The sequence below is a fragment of the Rhinoraja longicauda genome, chromosome 23 (genome assembly GCF_053455715.1).
Source record: "Rhinoraja longicauda isolate Sanriku21f chromosome 23, sRhiLon1.1, whole genome shotgun sequence".
NCBI lineage: Eukaryota > Metazoa > Chordata > Chondrichthyes > Rajiformes > Arhynchobatidae > Rhinoraja > Rhinoraja longicauda.
In genome coordinates, this window is record NC_135975.1 from 31,952,463 (window position 1) to 31,967,810 (window position 15,348).

The 15,348-nt window shown below is 50.0% G+C and overlaps 1 protein-coding gene across 5 annotated transcripts in view; it reads right to left on the reverse strand.

The window, feature by feature from the left end:
• The window catches only part of sox5 (SRY-box transcription factor 5), a 278,595-nt gene that overhangs the window by 247,217 nt on the left and 16,030 nt on the right, over positions 1-15,348 (reverse strand). For all 5 annotated transcript variants that reach the window (XM_078420000.1, XM_078420002.1, XM_078419999.1 and 2 more), the window contains exon 2: positions 14,858-15,089. In XM_078420000.1, the coding sequence (XP_078276126.1) occupies positions 14,858-15,088 (231 nt within the window). In that variant the 5' untranslated portion in view covers position 15,089. The remainder of the gene's footprint in view (positions 1-14,857; positions 15,090-15,348) is intronic.

Below are 15,348 nucleotides of genomic sequence, written 5' to 3' on the forward strand. Positions count from 1 at the left end.
CGTTCGGAAAGTCCCCAACATCCCTCACTAACTTCTACTGACGCGCCGTGGAAAGCATTTTATCGGGATCATGGCAGCTTGGTTTGGGAACAGCTCCATCCAAGACCGCAAGGAATTGCAGCAAATTGCGGACGCAGCCCAGACCATCACACAAGCCAACCTCCCTGCCATTGACTCCATTGACACCTCATGCTGCCTCGGCAAGGCCAGCAGCATGATCAAGGACCAGTCTCACCCCGGCCACTCCCACTTCTCCCCTCTCCCATCAGGTACAGAAGTGTGGAAACGCACACCTCCAGATTCAGGGACAGTTTCTTCCCAGCTGTTATCAGGCGACTGAATCATCCCACCGCAACCAGAGAGCGGTCCTGAACTACTATCTACCTCATCGGGGACTCTCGGACTATCCTTGATCAGACTTTACTGGCTTTACCTTGCACTAAATGGTATTCCCTTATCGTGTATCTGCACACTGCAAATGGGTCGATTGTAATCACGTATTGTCTTTCCGCTGACTGGTCAGCACGCAGCAAAAGCTTTTCACTGTACCTCGTTACACATGACAATAGACTAAACTGAGCTGAACTTCCCCACATGGGGTGGTGCCCTTTGTTGCTGACAGCTGGGTTCTGGGTGCCCGTTAACCTCTTACGCCAACTCTATATTGCATTGCAGGAAGCTGAGAGGAGATGGCCTGGATAGAGTGGATGTGGAGAGGATGTTTCCACTAGTGGGAGAGTAGGACCAGAGGTCACAGCCTCAGAATAAAAGGACGTTACTGCAGGAAGGTATTTATTCACAAAATGCTGGAGTAACTCAGCAGGTCAGGCAGCATCTCAGGAGAGAAGGAATGGGCGACGTTTCGGGTCGAGACCCTTCTTCAGACTAGGAGGTGACTACTTTCTGTCGTCCGCGGGTGGTGAATCTGTGGAATTCTTTGCCACCCGAAGCCTGTGGAGGCCAAGCCTGGTGGATATTTTTAAGGAAGAGATAAGTAAATTCTTGATTAGTACGGGTGACAGGGGTTATGGGGAGAAGGCAGGAGAATGGGGTTAGGAGGGAGAGATGGACCAGCCATGATTGAATGGCGGAGTAGACTTAATGGGCCGAATGGCCTAATTCTGCTCCTGTCACTTATGAAGTAATGGCAGTGGAAGCTGAGGCAGGCCGCGGCACTCCGGGTGCGGGTGAGGTGGGAGGGATGCCCGCTCTGCTCGTCCCGCCCGCCCTGCCCGCCCTGCCCGCCCTGCCCGCTGTCCGCCCTACCCGCCCTGCCCTCTCTTCCCGCCCTGCCCACTCTGCCCGCCCTGCCCGCCCTGCCCGCCCTGCCCACTCTGCCCGCCCTGCCCGCCCTGCCCGCACTGCCCGCACTGCCCGCCCTGCCCGCTCTGCCCACCCTGCCCGCTCTGCCCGCCCAACCCGCCCTGCCCTACCTGCCCCGCCAGCCCTGGCATCGTGTGGTGACGAACCACTCGGGCGGCCCCTTTAAAGTTGGGAACCGTTCAAATTCTAAAGCGCGCTATAAATTATAAAAGGGAATATTTGCACTGCATTAATGTTTTATAGCCTACCCAATAAAAAAGGCAATTCCTAGCAAATCCTCAGGAACACAAAGAGAAAAAAAAGCATAACTATCAAAACACATTATTTTTAATGGCCTACATAATAAAGCTCTCCCATTTAGTAATTAGATGCCAAAAAGTGACTTGGAGGCTAAAGGGGGTTTAAACCCTATACTAATTTCATATTATGGCTATAAATGTGAATTGCCTGATTCCAAGTCTTTCAAGAATAACTTATTTGTCTGCATTTCTTTATAATTATACTAAATTTCCCATTCTGTTCCTATTTCTACTGTGTTCCAATTAATTCCCACTTATTCAGTCCTGAATAGCCTTTTGCAACTACTCAAATGCAACAGACATCCCTGAATATATTTGCTTTTATCTTTTTTGTTTAATGTATGAGTTTAATATGTAATGGAAATTGTTGCTGTGTCTCCTGTGGTACTTTTGTATGAAAGGATGGATATGTATAGATCCGACGAGGTTCTCTTTCTCTCCCCAGCTTTTATCATAGGTTTGAAATGAATGACCTCGAAACCTTATATAGTGCTTCCTCTTTGTAATTTAGGGGTGGTGGGTGGCCAGGTTGAAAGGCTCGCTTCTTCTCGACGGTGTTCAGTACGAACTCATTGCACTGAATTGGCGAGCAAAGTGAACTCCTCAATTCACAGCAAGAAGCCCAGGCAGGTAGTTATAATGAAGATGAAAGGGTCCTGCTCTTCATATAGCTAGTGGCATTCAATGTTAATTTAATTAATGAAGAAAAGATCTGAAAGTAGTGTCAAATTGTTAAAATGATGGGCCTAATTTTCAGAATTGCTTCAAGGAGGTGGTGGTGGTGGGGGGGGGGGGGGGGGGGAAACTTGCAGCAAGTTTGTCTCTAGCTTTCAGTGAGAATCGGGCATGGAAAGACTGCAAGCTTCTTTCCTGCTGTAGTTTTCAGTTTTAGTTTAGAGATGCAGTGCGGAAACATGCCCTTCAGCCCGCCTAGTCCGAGTTTCAACCAGACTGTTCGGACGCCAGCGAATTTAACTTTAATGTTTGCTTGATTTTTGTGTGTGGCTTTCTTGCCTGAACGGGACACATCACCTCAGTGCCTTTGATAACAGCACAGCGGCCTTTCAGCACTTCAGTTTAATTTCAGTTTTAGTTTTAGAGATACAGCGCGTAAACTGGCCCTTCGGCCCGCCGAGTCCGCGCCGACCAGCGATCCCCGCGCACACCGATACTATCCCACACGCACTAGGGGCAATTTATAATTATACCAAGCCAATTAACCTACAAACCTGTACGTCTTTGGAGATAGACACAAAATGCTGGAGTAACTCAGCGTGCGTGATATACGCAAAAATAATTTCACTGCGCAGTTGCACATGTGACAAAGAAAGCACCATTGACTATTGACTATCGTAAGAACTTTAACATTGAGGAGCTCGCAGTCTCGGGTTGAGACCGACGTCGGGAAGCTCCAAAAGCCGCACAACGTTCGACAAGCCCCAACCCGGGGTAGATCGCCCGGCACGGGGGAGCTGAGATCACCCTCCAATGCAGGAGCTTGATCGCCCCGACGAGGATGGCTCGCTGCCGGCTAAGGGAGCCAAGATCATCCTGTCAACGGAAGGTTCGAGGCCCCCGACCGCTGGAGGACAAAGAAGGGAAGAGATTGAACGTTTTTTTTTCGCCTTCCATCACAGTGAGGAATGTGGAGGAGTCACTGTGGCGGGTGTTCATGTTAAAATGTATTTTGTGTGTCCTGTTGCTTTTAATTGTTATGACCGTCTGGCAAATGAAGTTCCTCGTACGTTGTGAAACATACTTGGCCAATAAAGTGCGATTGGGATTGTGTGATTGTGATTGTGAACAATAGTGGCTATTTCCCCAGCAGTTGGGACTTTAGCCTCACTACAACATCCCCTAACCCAAAACATCTGGGCACATCATAAGCCAGGTGCAAACAGCCAAACTACAGAGAACCTTTCAAAGCCAATTCATAAAACATTAAAGTGGCTCTGAATCATTTTGACAAGCGGAATGTATTGAGAAGTACCTCTAAAAGATCGAGGAAGAAAGTATCATACAAATTTAACTCACATTTTGAGAAATAACTTACTAAATATCTATATCCTAAAACTCTCGTTTGTTATCTTGTTTGTGACTGAACTTCAGCCAAAACGGTACATGACAGCGCGACAATTTTAGGCCCACCTTACTCACCATTGTCACTTTAGTGATAACGCAAGTAGTTTTATTGAAATCGGTGTTATATTTTTTAAGTTATTCACATTTTAAAGTTTGAAAGGAGGGGAGGGGGAGGGGGTGGGGGGAAGGGGGAGAAGGGAGAGGGGGGGGGGGGTTGAGGGGAGGAGAGGGTGCTGCACCAATGCAGGAGAGGTTTGGGCCCAACGGGTCCACTTGGTCTAGTAGTTATTAAACACAGATCCTGCACATTGATCCTACAAAGTGCAGTAGTACCAATAGTCGTATCAGTTTATTTTACTGTCACGTGTACTGAGGTACAGTGAGAATGCTTTTTATTACATGCTATCCAGTCAAAGATAAGGCTGTGCATGATCACCGTCATACCGTCCTTCGTGTACAGATACATAATAAAGGGAGTAGAGTATAGTGCAAGATAAACTCCAGTAAAGTCCGATTAAAGATAGTCCGTGGGTTTCCAGTGAGGTAGATAGTAGCTCAGGACCACTCTAGTTGTTAAGATAGTTCTGTTCCCTAAAGTAATTCAGCGGGACAGGCAGTATCTCTGGATAGAAGCTATGGGTGATGTTTTGGGTCAATAGACAATAGACAATAGACAATAGGTGCAGGAGTAGGCCATTCAGCCCTTCGAGCCAGCACCGCCATTCAATGCGATCATGGCTGATCACTCTCAATCAGTACCCCGTTCCTGCCTTCTCCCCATACCCCCTCACTCCGCTATCCTTAAGAGCTCTATCCAGCTCTCTCTCTCTCGAGACCCTTCTTCAACGCTCGACCCGAAACGTCACTCATTCCTTTTCTCCAGGGAAGCTGCCTGTCCCGCTGAGTCAATCCAGCATGTTGTGTCTATTTTCAGCATCCGCAGTTTCTTCCTGCACAGCTGGGAAGAGACTGTCCCTGAATCTGGAGGTGTGCGTTTTCACACTTCTATACCTCTTGCCTGATGGGAGAGGGGAGAGGAGGGAGTCTCGTCTGAGACCCGTGGATTCGGCGGTCCGAAGGGTCTGTTCCAGCGCTGTATCTCTAAACTAAACGAAACTTTTGTGTGCTAACAATAGATAATAGACAATAGGTGCAGGAGTAGGCCATTCGGCCCTTCGAGCCAGCACCGCCGTTCAATGTGTATAAGAAAATAACTGCAGATGCTGGTAGAAATCGAAGGTATTTATTCACAAAATGCTGGAGTAACTCAGCAGGTCAGGCAGCATCTCGGGAGAGAAGGAATGGGTGATGTTTCGGGTCGAGACCCTTCTTCAGACTGATGTCAGGGGGGCGGGACAAAGGAAGGATATAGGTGGAGACAGGAAGATAGAGGGAGATCTGGGAAGGAGGAGGGGAAGAGAAGGACAGAGGAACTATCTAAAGTTGGAGAAGTCGATGTTCATACTGCTGGGCTGCAAGCTGCCCAGGCGAAATATGAGGTGCTGTTCCTCCAATTTCAGACTGAAGAAGGGTCTCGACCCGAAACGTCACCCATTCCTTCTCTCCCGAGATGCTGCCTGACCTGCTGAGTTACTCCAGCATTTTGTGAATAAATACTGCCATTCAATGTGATCATGGCTGATCAGTTATAATCCTTTGATTCTCTCAGCGTCCATAAATCTATCACGCCCTGCCTTGAATATATCCAACGACAAAGCCGCCACAGTCCTCTCACGGAGAGAATTCCAAACATTCACTGCTCCGTGACTGAAAAACGTTCTCCCTGCAGTTCTGAAAGACTGACCCCCTTAATTTGACTGCAAAACCTTGGTTCCAGAAACCCACCCGGAGATGCACCATCCCTGTCAAACCCGCGAAGAATTTCATGCATTTCTATGAGACCACTTGTGGCGCAGCAGGTAGAGCCGCTGCCTCGGAGCGCCGGAGACCCGGGATCGATTCTGACCCCGGGTGCTGTCTGTGCGGAGTTTGCACGTTCTCTCCGTGACCTGCGTGGGTTTCGTCCGGGTGCTCCGGTTTCCTCCCACATTCCAAAGACATGCGGGTTTGCAGGTTATTGGGCCCTCTGTGAATTGCCCCTGGTGTGCAGGAAGTGGATGCACAAATGAGACAGCGTAGAACAAGTGTGAACAGGTGTTCGATGGGCAGAGTGGACTCGATGGGCCTGTCAGACAAACCTGGTTCATTGCTGTATCTCTGAAACCTATTATTCTCCTAAACTCAAAGGAGCATTGACCCAACCTACTTACTCTCTGAAGAAGAGTCGCAACACGAAACATCACCGATCCATTCCCTCCACTGGCGGCACAGTGGTGCAGCGGTAGAGTTGTCGCCTTACAGCGCCAGGGACCCAGGTTCGCTCCTGACTACGGGTGCTGTCTATACGGAGTTTATACATTCTCCCCGTGACCTGCGTGGGTTTTCTCCGGGTGCTTCGGTTTCCTCCCACACTCCAACGACTAACAGGTTTGTAAGTTAATCGGCTTGGTGTCCCTAGTGTGTGTAGGATAGTGTTAGTGTGCGGGGATCGCTGGTCGGCGCGGACTCGTTGAGACGAAGGGCCTGTTTCCACACTGTATCTCTAAACCAAAACTAGACTAAAAGATGCTGCCTCACCCACTGAGTTACTGAGCACTTCATGTTTAACTTAATCCCTCCTCATTTAGACAGGAATCACGTTACAATCTCTCCGTACACACGTACATCCTTTCTTAGTTTGTGAGAACTCGTCTGCATACAACAGTTCAGACACTGTCTTGCTAGTATCCTAGACGGACTTTTGTATGTAAATCCTCTTGCAATAAAGGACAGTATATTGTTTACCTTACTGTTTGCATGATAATTCTCAGTTCAAGGATGTTGCCACGACTCGAGGGCCTGAGCTATAAGGGGAGGTTGGGCAGGCTAGAACTTTATTCTTTACACTTTAGACTTTACAGATACAGCAAGAAAAAAGTCCTCGCCGACCAGCGATCACCCTGTACACCAGCATGTTCCTGCACACGAGGGACAATTAAACAATTTACCAAAGCCAATTAACCTGGACTCGACCCGACTCGTCCCCCATTCCTTCTCTCCAAAGACGCTGCCTGTCCCGCTGAGTTACCCCAGCTTTTTGTGTCAACCTACAAACCTGCACGTCTTTGGGTGTGGGAGGAAACCGGAGCACGCGGTCACGGGGAGAACGTACAAACTCCGTGCAGACAGCACCCGTGGTCAGGATGGGACCCAGTTCTCTGGCGTGGTGAGGCAGCAGCTCGACCGCTGCGCCACCGCGAAAGGTGAGGTAACATATCTGCCATCATACTGAATGGTAGTCCAGGCACGAAGGGCCGAGGCAGCAGAACCTGCTGAGGGCACGCAACAATGCCTTTAAATCCGGTGACACTTCAGCATACAGTGTTGCCAGGTCAAACCTGAACAAAGGTATAAAAAGGGCCAAAGATACCCATAGGCAACGGGTGGAAGACCACTTCAACACCACGGACACCAGAAGCATGAGGCAGGGTGTCAGGGACATCACTGGCTGCAAGAGCAGCCCTGCCTGCCCCCACAGCGATGCCACACTAACCCAACGAGCTAAACACCTTCTTTGCCCGCTTCGAAACTGGCAACACCACCATGAGTGGAAGAACCCCAGCCGAGGCGGAGGGGCTGGTCTTAACATTGGGCACACAGGAAGTAGAACGCGCTCTGCGAAGGGTCAACCCACGCAAGGCTGCAGGCCCAGATGGAGTTCAAGGAAGGGTACTTAGGGACTGTGCTGAACAGTTGGCTGAGGTATTCACCAGGATCTTTAACCTGTCACTATCTCTGGCTACGGTCCCCAAGTGCCTGAAGTCGGCTACCATAGTGCCGGTGCCGAAAAAGGCAAAAATCACCACCCTGAACGACTACCGTCCGGTTGCCCTAACTCCTATAATCATGAAGTGCTTTGAAAGGCTGGTCCTCTCACACATCAAATCCAGCATCCCTGACTCACTGGACCCACATCAATTTGCATACAGGGCAAATAGATCCACAGAGGACACCATCTCTCTGGCTCTTCACACTGTCCTGACTCACCTGGAGAGACAGGGCACGTACGTGAGGATACTATTCATAGACTATAGCTCTGCCTTCAACACGGTCATCCCCACCAAGCTCATCACCAAAGTCCCCCTGCTAGGCCTCAGCTCGTCGTTATGCGACTGGATCCTGGACTTCCTGCTGGAGCGACCGCAGGCAGTGAGAATGGGCCCGCACCTGTCCTCCACTATCACCCTGAGTACCGGCACACCACAGGGCTGTGTTCTGAGCCCCATGCTCTACTCCCTCTTCACACACGACTGTGTTCCTGCATTCGACACCAACACCATTGTCAAGTTTGCAGACGACACAACGGTGATCGGGCTGATCACCAACGGTGATGAAACAAACTACAGAGCGGAGGTGCAGAACCTGGCGGACTGGTGCTTAAGGATAGCGGAGTGAGGGGGTATGGGGAGAAGGCAGGAACGGGGTACTGATTGAGAGTGATCAGCCATGATCGCATTGAATGGCGGTGCTGGCTCGAAGGGCTGAATGGCCTACTCCTGCGTCTATTGTCTATTGTCTATTGATAACAGCCTGTCCCTAAATACCACCAAGACCAAGGAGCTGATCATCAACTTCCGTAGGTCAAATAATGGGGAATACGCCCCGATCTTTATCAATGGGGACAGTGTGGAGAGAGTGTCCAGCTTCAAGTTTCTGGGCACTCACATTTTGGAGGACCTGACATGGTCCAATAACACTGCTGCGCTGGTCAAGAAGACAGAGCAACGACTGTTCTACCTAAGAACACTGAAAAAGTCTGGTCTGCCCCAACAGCTGCTGACGACCTTCTAGGAGGGGGAGGGGGGGGAGAGGGTGCTGCACCAATGCAGGAGAGGTTTGGGCCGAACGGGTCCACTTTGTCTAGTAGGTTTATAAAATCATGAGGACCATAGAGATGTTTTTCCCACAGTCGGGGAATCTAAAACTGGAAGGGATAGATTTAAGGTGAGAGGGACAAAATTTAAGGAGACCTAAAGGTAAACCTTTTCACACAGAGGGATGTGTGGAATTTGCTGCCAGAGACAATGGTGGAGGCAGGTACAATTAAAACTATAAAAGACACTTAGTCTGATACATGGATAAGAAGGTTTTAGAGGGATATGGGCTAAATGCAGTCAAATGGGATTAGCTCAGCTAAGCGACTTGGCTGGTATGGGTGAGTTGGACCGAAGGGCCATCGAGTCATAGCGCCTGGAAACAGGCCCTTCGGCCCCGCAAGTCCATGCTGACCATCCATCGATCACCCGTAAACACATACTAGTTTCGTTTCGTGGAGAGATACAGCATTGAAGCAGGCACTTCGGCCAACCGAGTCCACGCCGACCATCGATCGCCCGTTGACACTAGTTCCATGTTGTCCCAGTTTCTCATCCACTACCTCCTACACACTAGGGGCAACTTATAGACGTACAGTTAACCTACAACCGCGCACGTCTTTTGGATGTGGGAGGAAACTCACGCAGTCACAGGGACTACCCACACGACACAACTGGGGTGGGAGCTGCTTTAAGTCCTCATCGTCCACCCTGGGTAGTTCTACGGAACTGGCAACATTTGCAGCAAAGCGTCAACAACGGCACTCTGAAGCACCAATTGCAACTTTTGATTGTATTTTATTTAGATTTAGAGATACAGCGCGGAAACAGGCCCTTCGGCCCACCGAGTTCACACCGCCCAGCGATCCCCGCACTCTAACACTATGCTACACACACTAGGGACAATTTTTACATTTACCCAGTCAATTAACCTACAAACCTGTACGTCTTTGGAGTGTGGGAGGAAACCGAAGATCTCGGAGAAAACCCATGCAGGTCACGGGCAGAACGTGCAAACTCCGTGCAGACAGCACCCGTAGTCAGGATCGAACCTGAGTCTCCGGCGCTGCATTCGCTGTAAGGCAGCAACTCTACCGCTGCGCCACCATGCCGCCCATTGTTGTAGTTGACATACGGAAGAAAGACTACACAAAACTACACACACACGCAGATAGCGCCTGAGATCAAGATGGAACCCGGGGCTTCCGGCTCCATGAGACAGCCGCTCTACCCACTTGCCCACAGTGACCAGCATATCCCATCGGCACTAGTCCCACCTGCCTGCATTTTGTTTCCGTTGTGTCTTACACTACAGCACAGAAACAAAACGCAGGCAGGTGGGACTAGTATTTAGACACTATAACTATAGGCATCCACCTCTTCCTTCCTATGATTTATCTGGCTTTCTCCTAAAGGCCTCTATATTGATTGCTTCAACCACTCCATATTATAGCAGGCTCAATGATTGTCCCGTAAATGTGTGTCTCTTGAAGCCCCTATTGACTTACTGACAGCCATCTAATATTAATGGCGAAGATGGACACAAAATGCTGGAGTAACTCAGCGGGCCAGCCAGCGGGCCAGCCAGCGTCCCTGGAGAAAAGGAATAGGTGACGTTTCTGGTCGAGACCCTTCCTCCCAAAATGTCATCTATTCCTTTTCTCCAGAGGTGCTGTCTGACCCGCTGTTACTCCAGCGTTTTAGGTTTAAACCAGCGTCTGCAGTTCCTCCACACACGTTATACTAACAATGGCCTGCTTCCTTTGTCATCGTTACTTTTTTTGCATAGCTTTCACTCATTGTTCGTTGTCTCTCTACATCTATATACCAAAACTCTCGTTTGTTTGTTCCTGAACTACAGGCAAATCGGTACACGATAGCGCAACAATTTTAGGCCCACCTTACTCACCGTCGTCCCTTTGGTGCTAACGGAAGAAGTTTCATTGAAATCGATGTTATATTTTTTAAGTTATTCACATTTTAAAGTTTAAATCTATCTCCTAGGGAGGATGGGGGGAGGATAAGGGGGGTTGAGGGGGATGGAGTGGGGATGAGGGGAAGGGGAGGTGAAGGGGAGGGGGAGGGAAGTGGAGGAAGGGGAGGGAGGAGGAAGGGGAGGGGAGGAGGGGGGGAGAGGGGGGAGGGGAGGAGGGACATTTTAAAGTTTAAATCGATCTCCCAGGGAGGGAGGGGGGAGGCAGAAGGGTGGAGGGAAGGGGGGAAGGGAGGGAGGGGGAGGAGGGAGGATAAGGGGGGTTGAGGGGAGGGGGGGGATGAGGGAGGGGGAGGAGGGGGGGGAGGAGAGGGTGCTGCACCAATGCAGGAGAGGTTTGGGCCCAATGGGTTCACTTGGTCTAGTCATCGTCTATATCTCTCGTTTCCCCTTATCCCTAACCAGTCTGAAGAAGGGTCTCGACCCGAAACGTCCCCCATTCCTTCTCTCCGGAGATGCTGCCTGCCCCCGCTGAGTTGCTCCAGCTTTCTTGTGTCTATCTTGTGTTAATGGAGACCGCTTTGGCTACAAGTGGGCTTGATTGAGCCGCACACTGGGTGCTGCCACTGATTTTCTGCCGTCTCTTCCCCCTACAGTTTTGGAACTGGGAAGCAACCCGGCGGTGTTGAGGCTAAATGTAAATGCCAGAGCTACAGCAGCTCCCCATCACAGCGAGTCTCGGAGATGAGCAGGTCACCAGTGTTTAATGGGGTTTTTTCCAGCACGTTAATTCAGTATGACAAGATAAAAAGTTAATCTGCGCTCGGAGAGGCTGTAAGCTGCTGCACTATCAGGGGACATGCCAGTACATTTGCACTGTTTATCACTTTATACAATTGCTGTAACAAAGCCCTTGAGTTCCGCTGATTCTCAAATGTAAATCTCTCTCAACTTCACTGCCAGTCAGAATGGATTTGGCTGTGGGTAATCTATGTAAACTTAATATCTTACATATGTGAATGGACACATTCCTTGGAGAGGATGTTTCAGATCTTAAATAATCCATTGATCCTTTCCTCTACACCGACGGTCTTTTCTCGCTCTGCAGCCTGACAATAAACGAGTGGCCAGCCCGACGTCATTCTAACCACAGCAAGTGATTAAGCCACATTTTCATGTTCAGAGCTTTGCTTCCCTGTAATGAAAGCCTACACTGCTGTCTGATTAACACGAAGCGCTGGAGTAACTCGGCGGGTCAGGCAGCGTCTCTGGCGCACACGGATAGGCAACATTTCATAGAAACATAGAAACATAGAAAATAGGTGCAGGAGTAGGCCATTCGGCCCTTCGAGCCTGCACCGCCATTCAATATGATCATGGCTGATCATCCAACGCAGTATCCCGTACCTGCCTTCTCTCCATACCCCCTGACCCCTTTAGCCACAAGGGCCACATCTAACTCCCTCTTAAATATAGCCAATGAACTGGCCTCAACTACCTTCTGTGGCAGAGAATTCCACAGATTCACCACTCTCTGTGTGAAAAAAAACTTTCTCATCTCGGTCCTAAAAGACTTCCCCCTTATCCTTAATCTGTGACCCCGTTGTTCTGGACTTCCCCAACATCGGGAACAATCTTCCTGCATCTAACCTGCATCTAGGGTCGGGACCCCTTTGCAGGCGCGGTGGAGTTACTACCACACAGCGCCAGAGACCCGGGTTCCATCCCGACTACAGGTGCTGGCGGTACCTTCTCCCACTGTGACCTGCATGCTGTTTCCTCCCACACTCCAAGGATGTACAAGATGTGGAATTCTCTGCCACAGAAGGCAGTGGAGGCCAATTCAATGGATGTTTTCAAGAGAGAGTTCGATATAGCTCTTAGGGCTAACGGAATCGAGTGGCATGGGGAAAAAGCAGGAACGGGGTACTATAGACAATAGACAATAGGTGCAGGAGGAGGCCATTCGGCCCTTTGAGCCAGCACCACCATTCAATGTGATCATGGCTGATCATTCTCAATCAGTACCCCGTTCCTGCCTTCTCCCCATACCTCCTGACTCCGCTATCCTTAAGAGCTCTATCTAGCTCTCGCTTGAATGCATTCAGAGAATTGGCCCCCACTGCCTTCTGAGGCAGTGAATTCCACAGATTCACAACTCTCTGACTGAAAAAGTTTTTCCTCATCTCCGTTTTAAATGGCCTACCCCTTATTCTTAAACTGATTCTGGATGATCAGCCATGATCATATTGAATGGCGGTCCGAAGAAGGGTCTCGACCCAAAACGTCACCCATTCCTTCTCTCCTAGATGCTGCCTGACCTGCTGAGTTACTCCAGCATTTTGTGATACCTTCATATTGGATGTCGGTGCTGGCTCGAAGGGCTGAATGGCCTACTCCTGCACCTATTTTCTATGTTTCTGTGTTTGTAGATTAATTGGCTTCTGTCCATCGTCCCCCAGTGTGTGGGATAGAGCCAGTGCATGGGCGATTGCCAGTCGGCCTGGCTGGCAAACGGATGGAAAAGACTGGCTCTGGTTCTTGGTAGAGTGTAGACCTGAGTCCGGTGTGAGATTTCACCAACCGAGTAACCTTTCTCTCCCGTGTGCCGCGAGCATTTTAATTATGCTGTGATAGTTCTTCTAGATTTGTTACCAACACCTTCCAGGAAAATTGGCAACGCTAGCGCAACTCAGCAGATGACAAGGTCACGCAACCAAGAGGCGAGGGTTAAAAAAAAGATGGGTGTTGTTGCATCCTGAAGCAGACTTGATTCTCTCCGAACAAGGACACTGGAGTCCCGAGGTAAACGCAAAGTGCCAGGCTTCTGTTTAGTTTATTGTCACGAGGTACAGTGAAAAGCTTTTGTCGCGCGCTATCCGGCCAGCAGAGAGACAATACGTGATTACAATCAAGCCATTTACAGTGTATCGATACATGATAAGGGAATAACGTTTAGTGCAAGGTTAGGCCAGCAAAGTCCAATCCAGGATAGGCCGAGGGTCACCAATGAGGTAGATAGTAGTTCAGCACTGCTCTCTGGTTGTGGTGGGATGGTTCAGTTGCCTGATAACAGCTGGGAGGAAACTGACCCTGAATCTGGAGGTGTGCGTTTTCACACTTCTACACCTTTTGCCCGATGGGAGAGGGTTGAAGGGTGAGTGGGAGAGAAGAGGAAGGAAGAGGGGGAGTCTAGTGGGTCAGGAAGCATCAGTGGAGGGAATGGACGGGCGATGTTTTGGGTCGGGACCCTTCTTCAGTCTGAGAGGAAGATCCCGAAAAATGTTCTGATAAATGTGACTAGCCTGGGTGGGGTGTGTTGGCTGGCATAGACGGGCTGGGGCGAAGGGCCTGTTTCCGTGCTGTACGAGTCCGCATTTGGACGAGCAGGTGAATCGCCTCAACACGCAGAGGTCTATGGACCACCTGCAGGGAAATGGGATCAGACGAGGCGGTCAGCATGGATGTGGTGGGCAGAAGGGCGTGGTTTCTGTGCAGGAAGGAACTGCAGAAGCTGATTTACACTGAAGACAAACACCAAATGTTGGAGTAACTCAGCGGGACAGGCAGCGGGACAGGCAGCATCCCTGGAGAAATGGAAGAGGTGACATTTCGAGTCGGGACCCTCCGCCAGACTTGGTTCTGTGCTGTATGGCTCCACAACTCTGTATCCATAAGATATCTACATATCTATAGTCTGAAGAAGGGTCTCAACCTGAAACCCATTCCTCCGACGATGCTGCCTGACCAGCTGCGTTACCCCAGCATTTTGTGTCCATCTTATATATCTTATATGGCGCAGCGGTAGAGTTGCTGCCTTACAGCGAATGCAGCGCCGGAGACCCAGGTTCAATCCCGACTAAGGGGGCTGCCTGTACGGAGTTTGTACGTTCTCCCCGTGACCTGCGTGGGTTTTCTCCGAGATCTTCGGTTTCCTCCCACACTCCAAAGACGTGCAGGTATGCAGGTTAATTGGCTGGGCAAATGTAAAAATTGTCCCTAGTGTGTGTGGGATAGTGTTGGTGAGCGGGGATCACTGGTCAGCGCGGACCCGGTGGGCCGAAGGGCCTGTTTCTGCGCTGTATCTCTAAACTAAACTAAACTAAAAATCTATAAAATATCTAGAAGGTATCTATAAGATGTGGCAACGATAATCCTTTGCATTTATGCAACCAACATCTATTTATCAACAGCATTTATGTCATCCCTTCAACGGACATTTTCCCGAAAACGCCTCCTTTATCCCGACCAGCCAACATGATGTTTACTGCCCACGTACACAGACTTGGCAAGAGGGTTGAACCTACCGGTGTGTCGTGGAGAGACGCTGGACTCTCGCAGCACAAGGCCTCTCTGGTCATGGTGGATGGGGTATGTAGTTCCTCCGGGTGAAGGCTGTTGGGGAAGTTCGGGGGAAGAGCGAGGTGAAAGGTAGAGTGCCCGTTACTCTCCCCCTCTTCCACTTTCTGTCGGCTTGTCGCGCTGGCTGCCTCTCCGTCCGTTTCTCCGTACGGCGACGCAGGTCTCTTGGAAGACATCCTTGGGGAAACAAGACAAAGAGGAGCAACGTTACACCTCCACGTGGCACAGGCACCGATCGCCATCTTCCAATGTACATCAGGGTGGCGCGGTGGCGCAGCGGTAGTTGCTGCCTTACAGCGCCGGAGAGCCCGGTTCGATCCCGACTACAGTACGGAGATTGTACTTTCTCCCGGTTTTCTCCAGGAGCTCTGGCTTCCCCCCACACTCCAAAAACGTACAGGTTTATAGGTTAAGAAAATAACTGCAGATGCTGGTA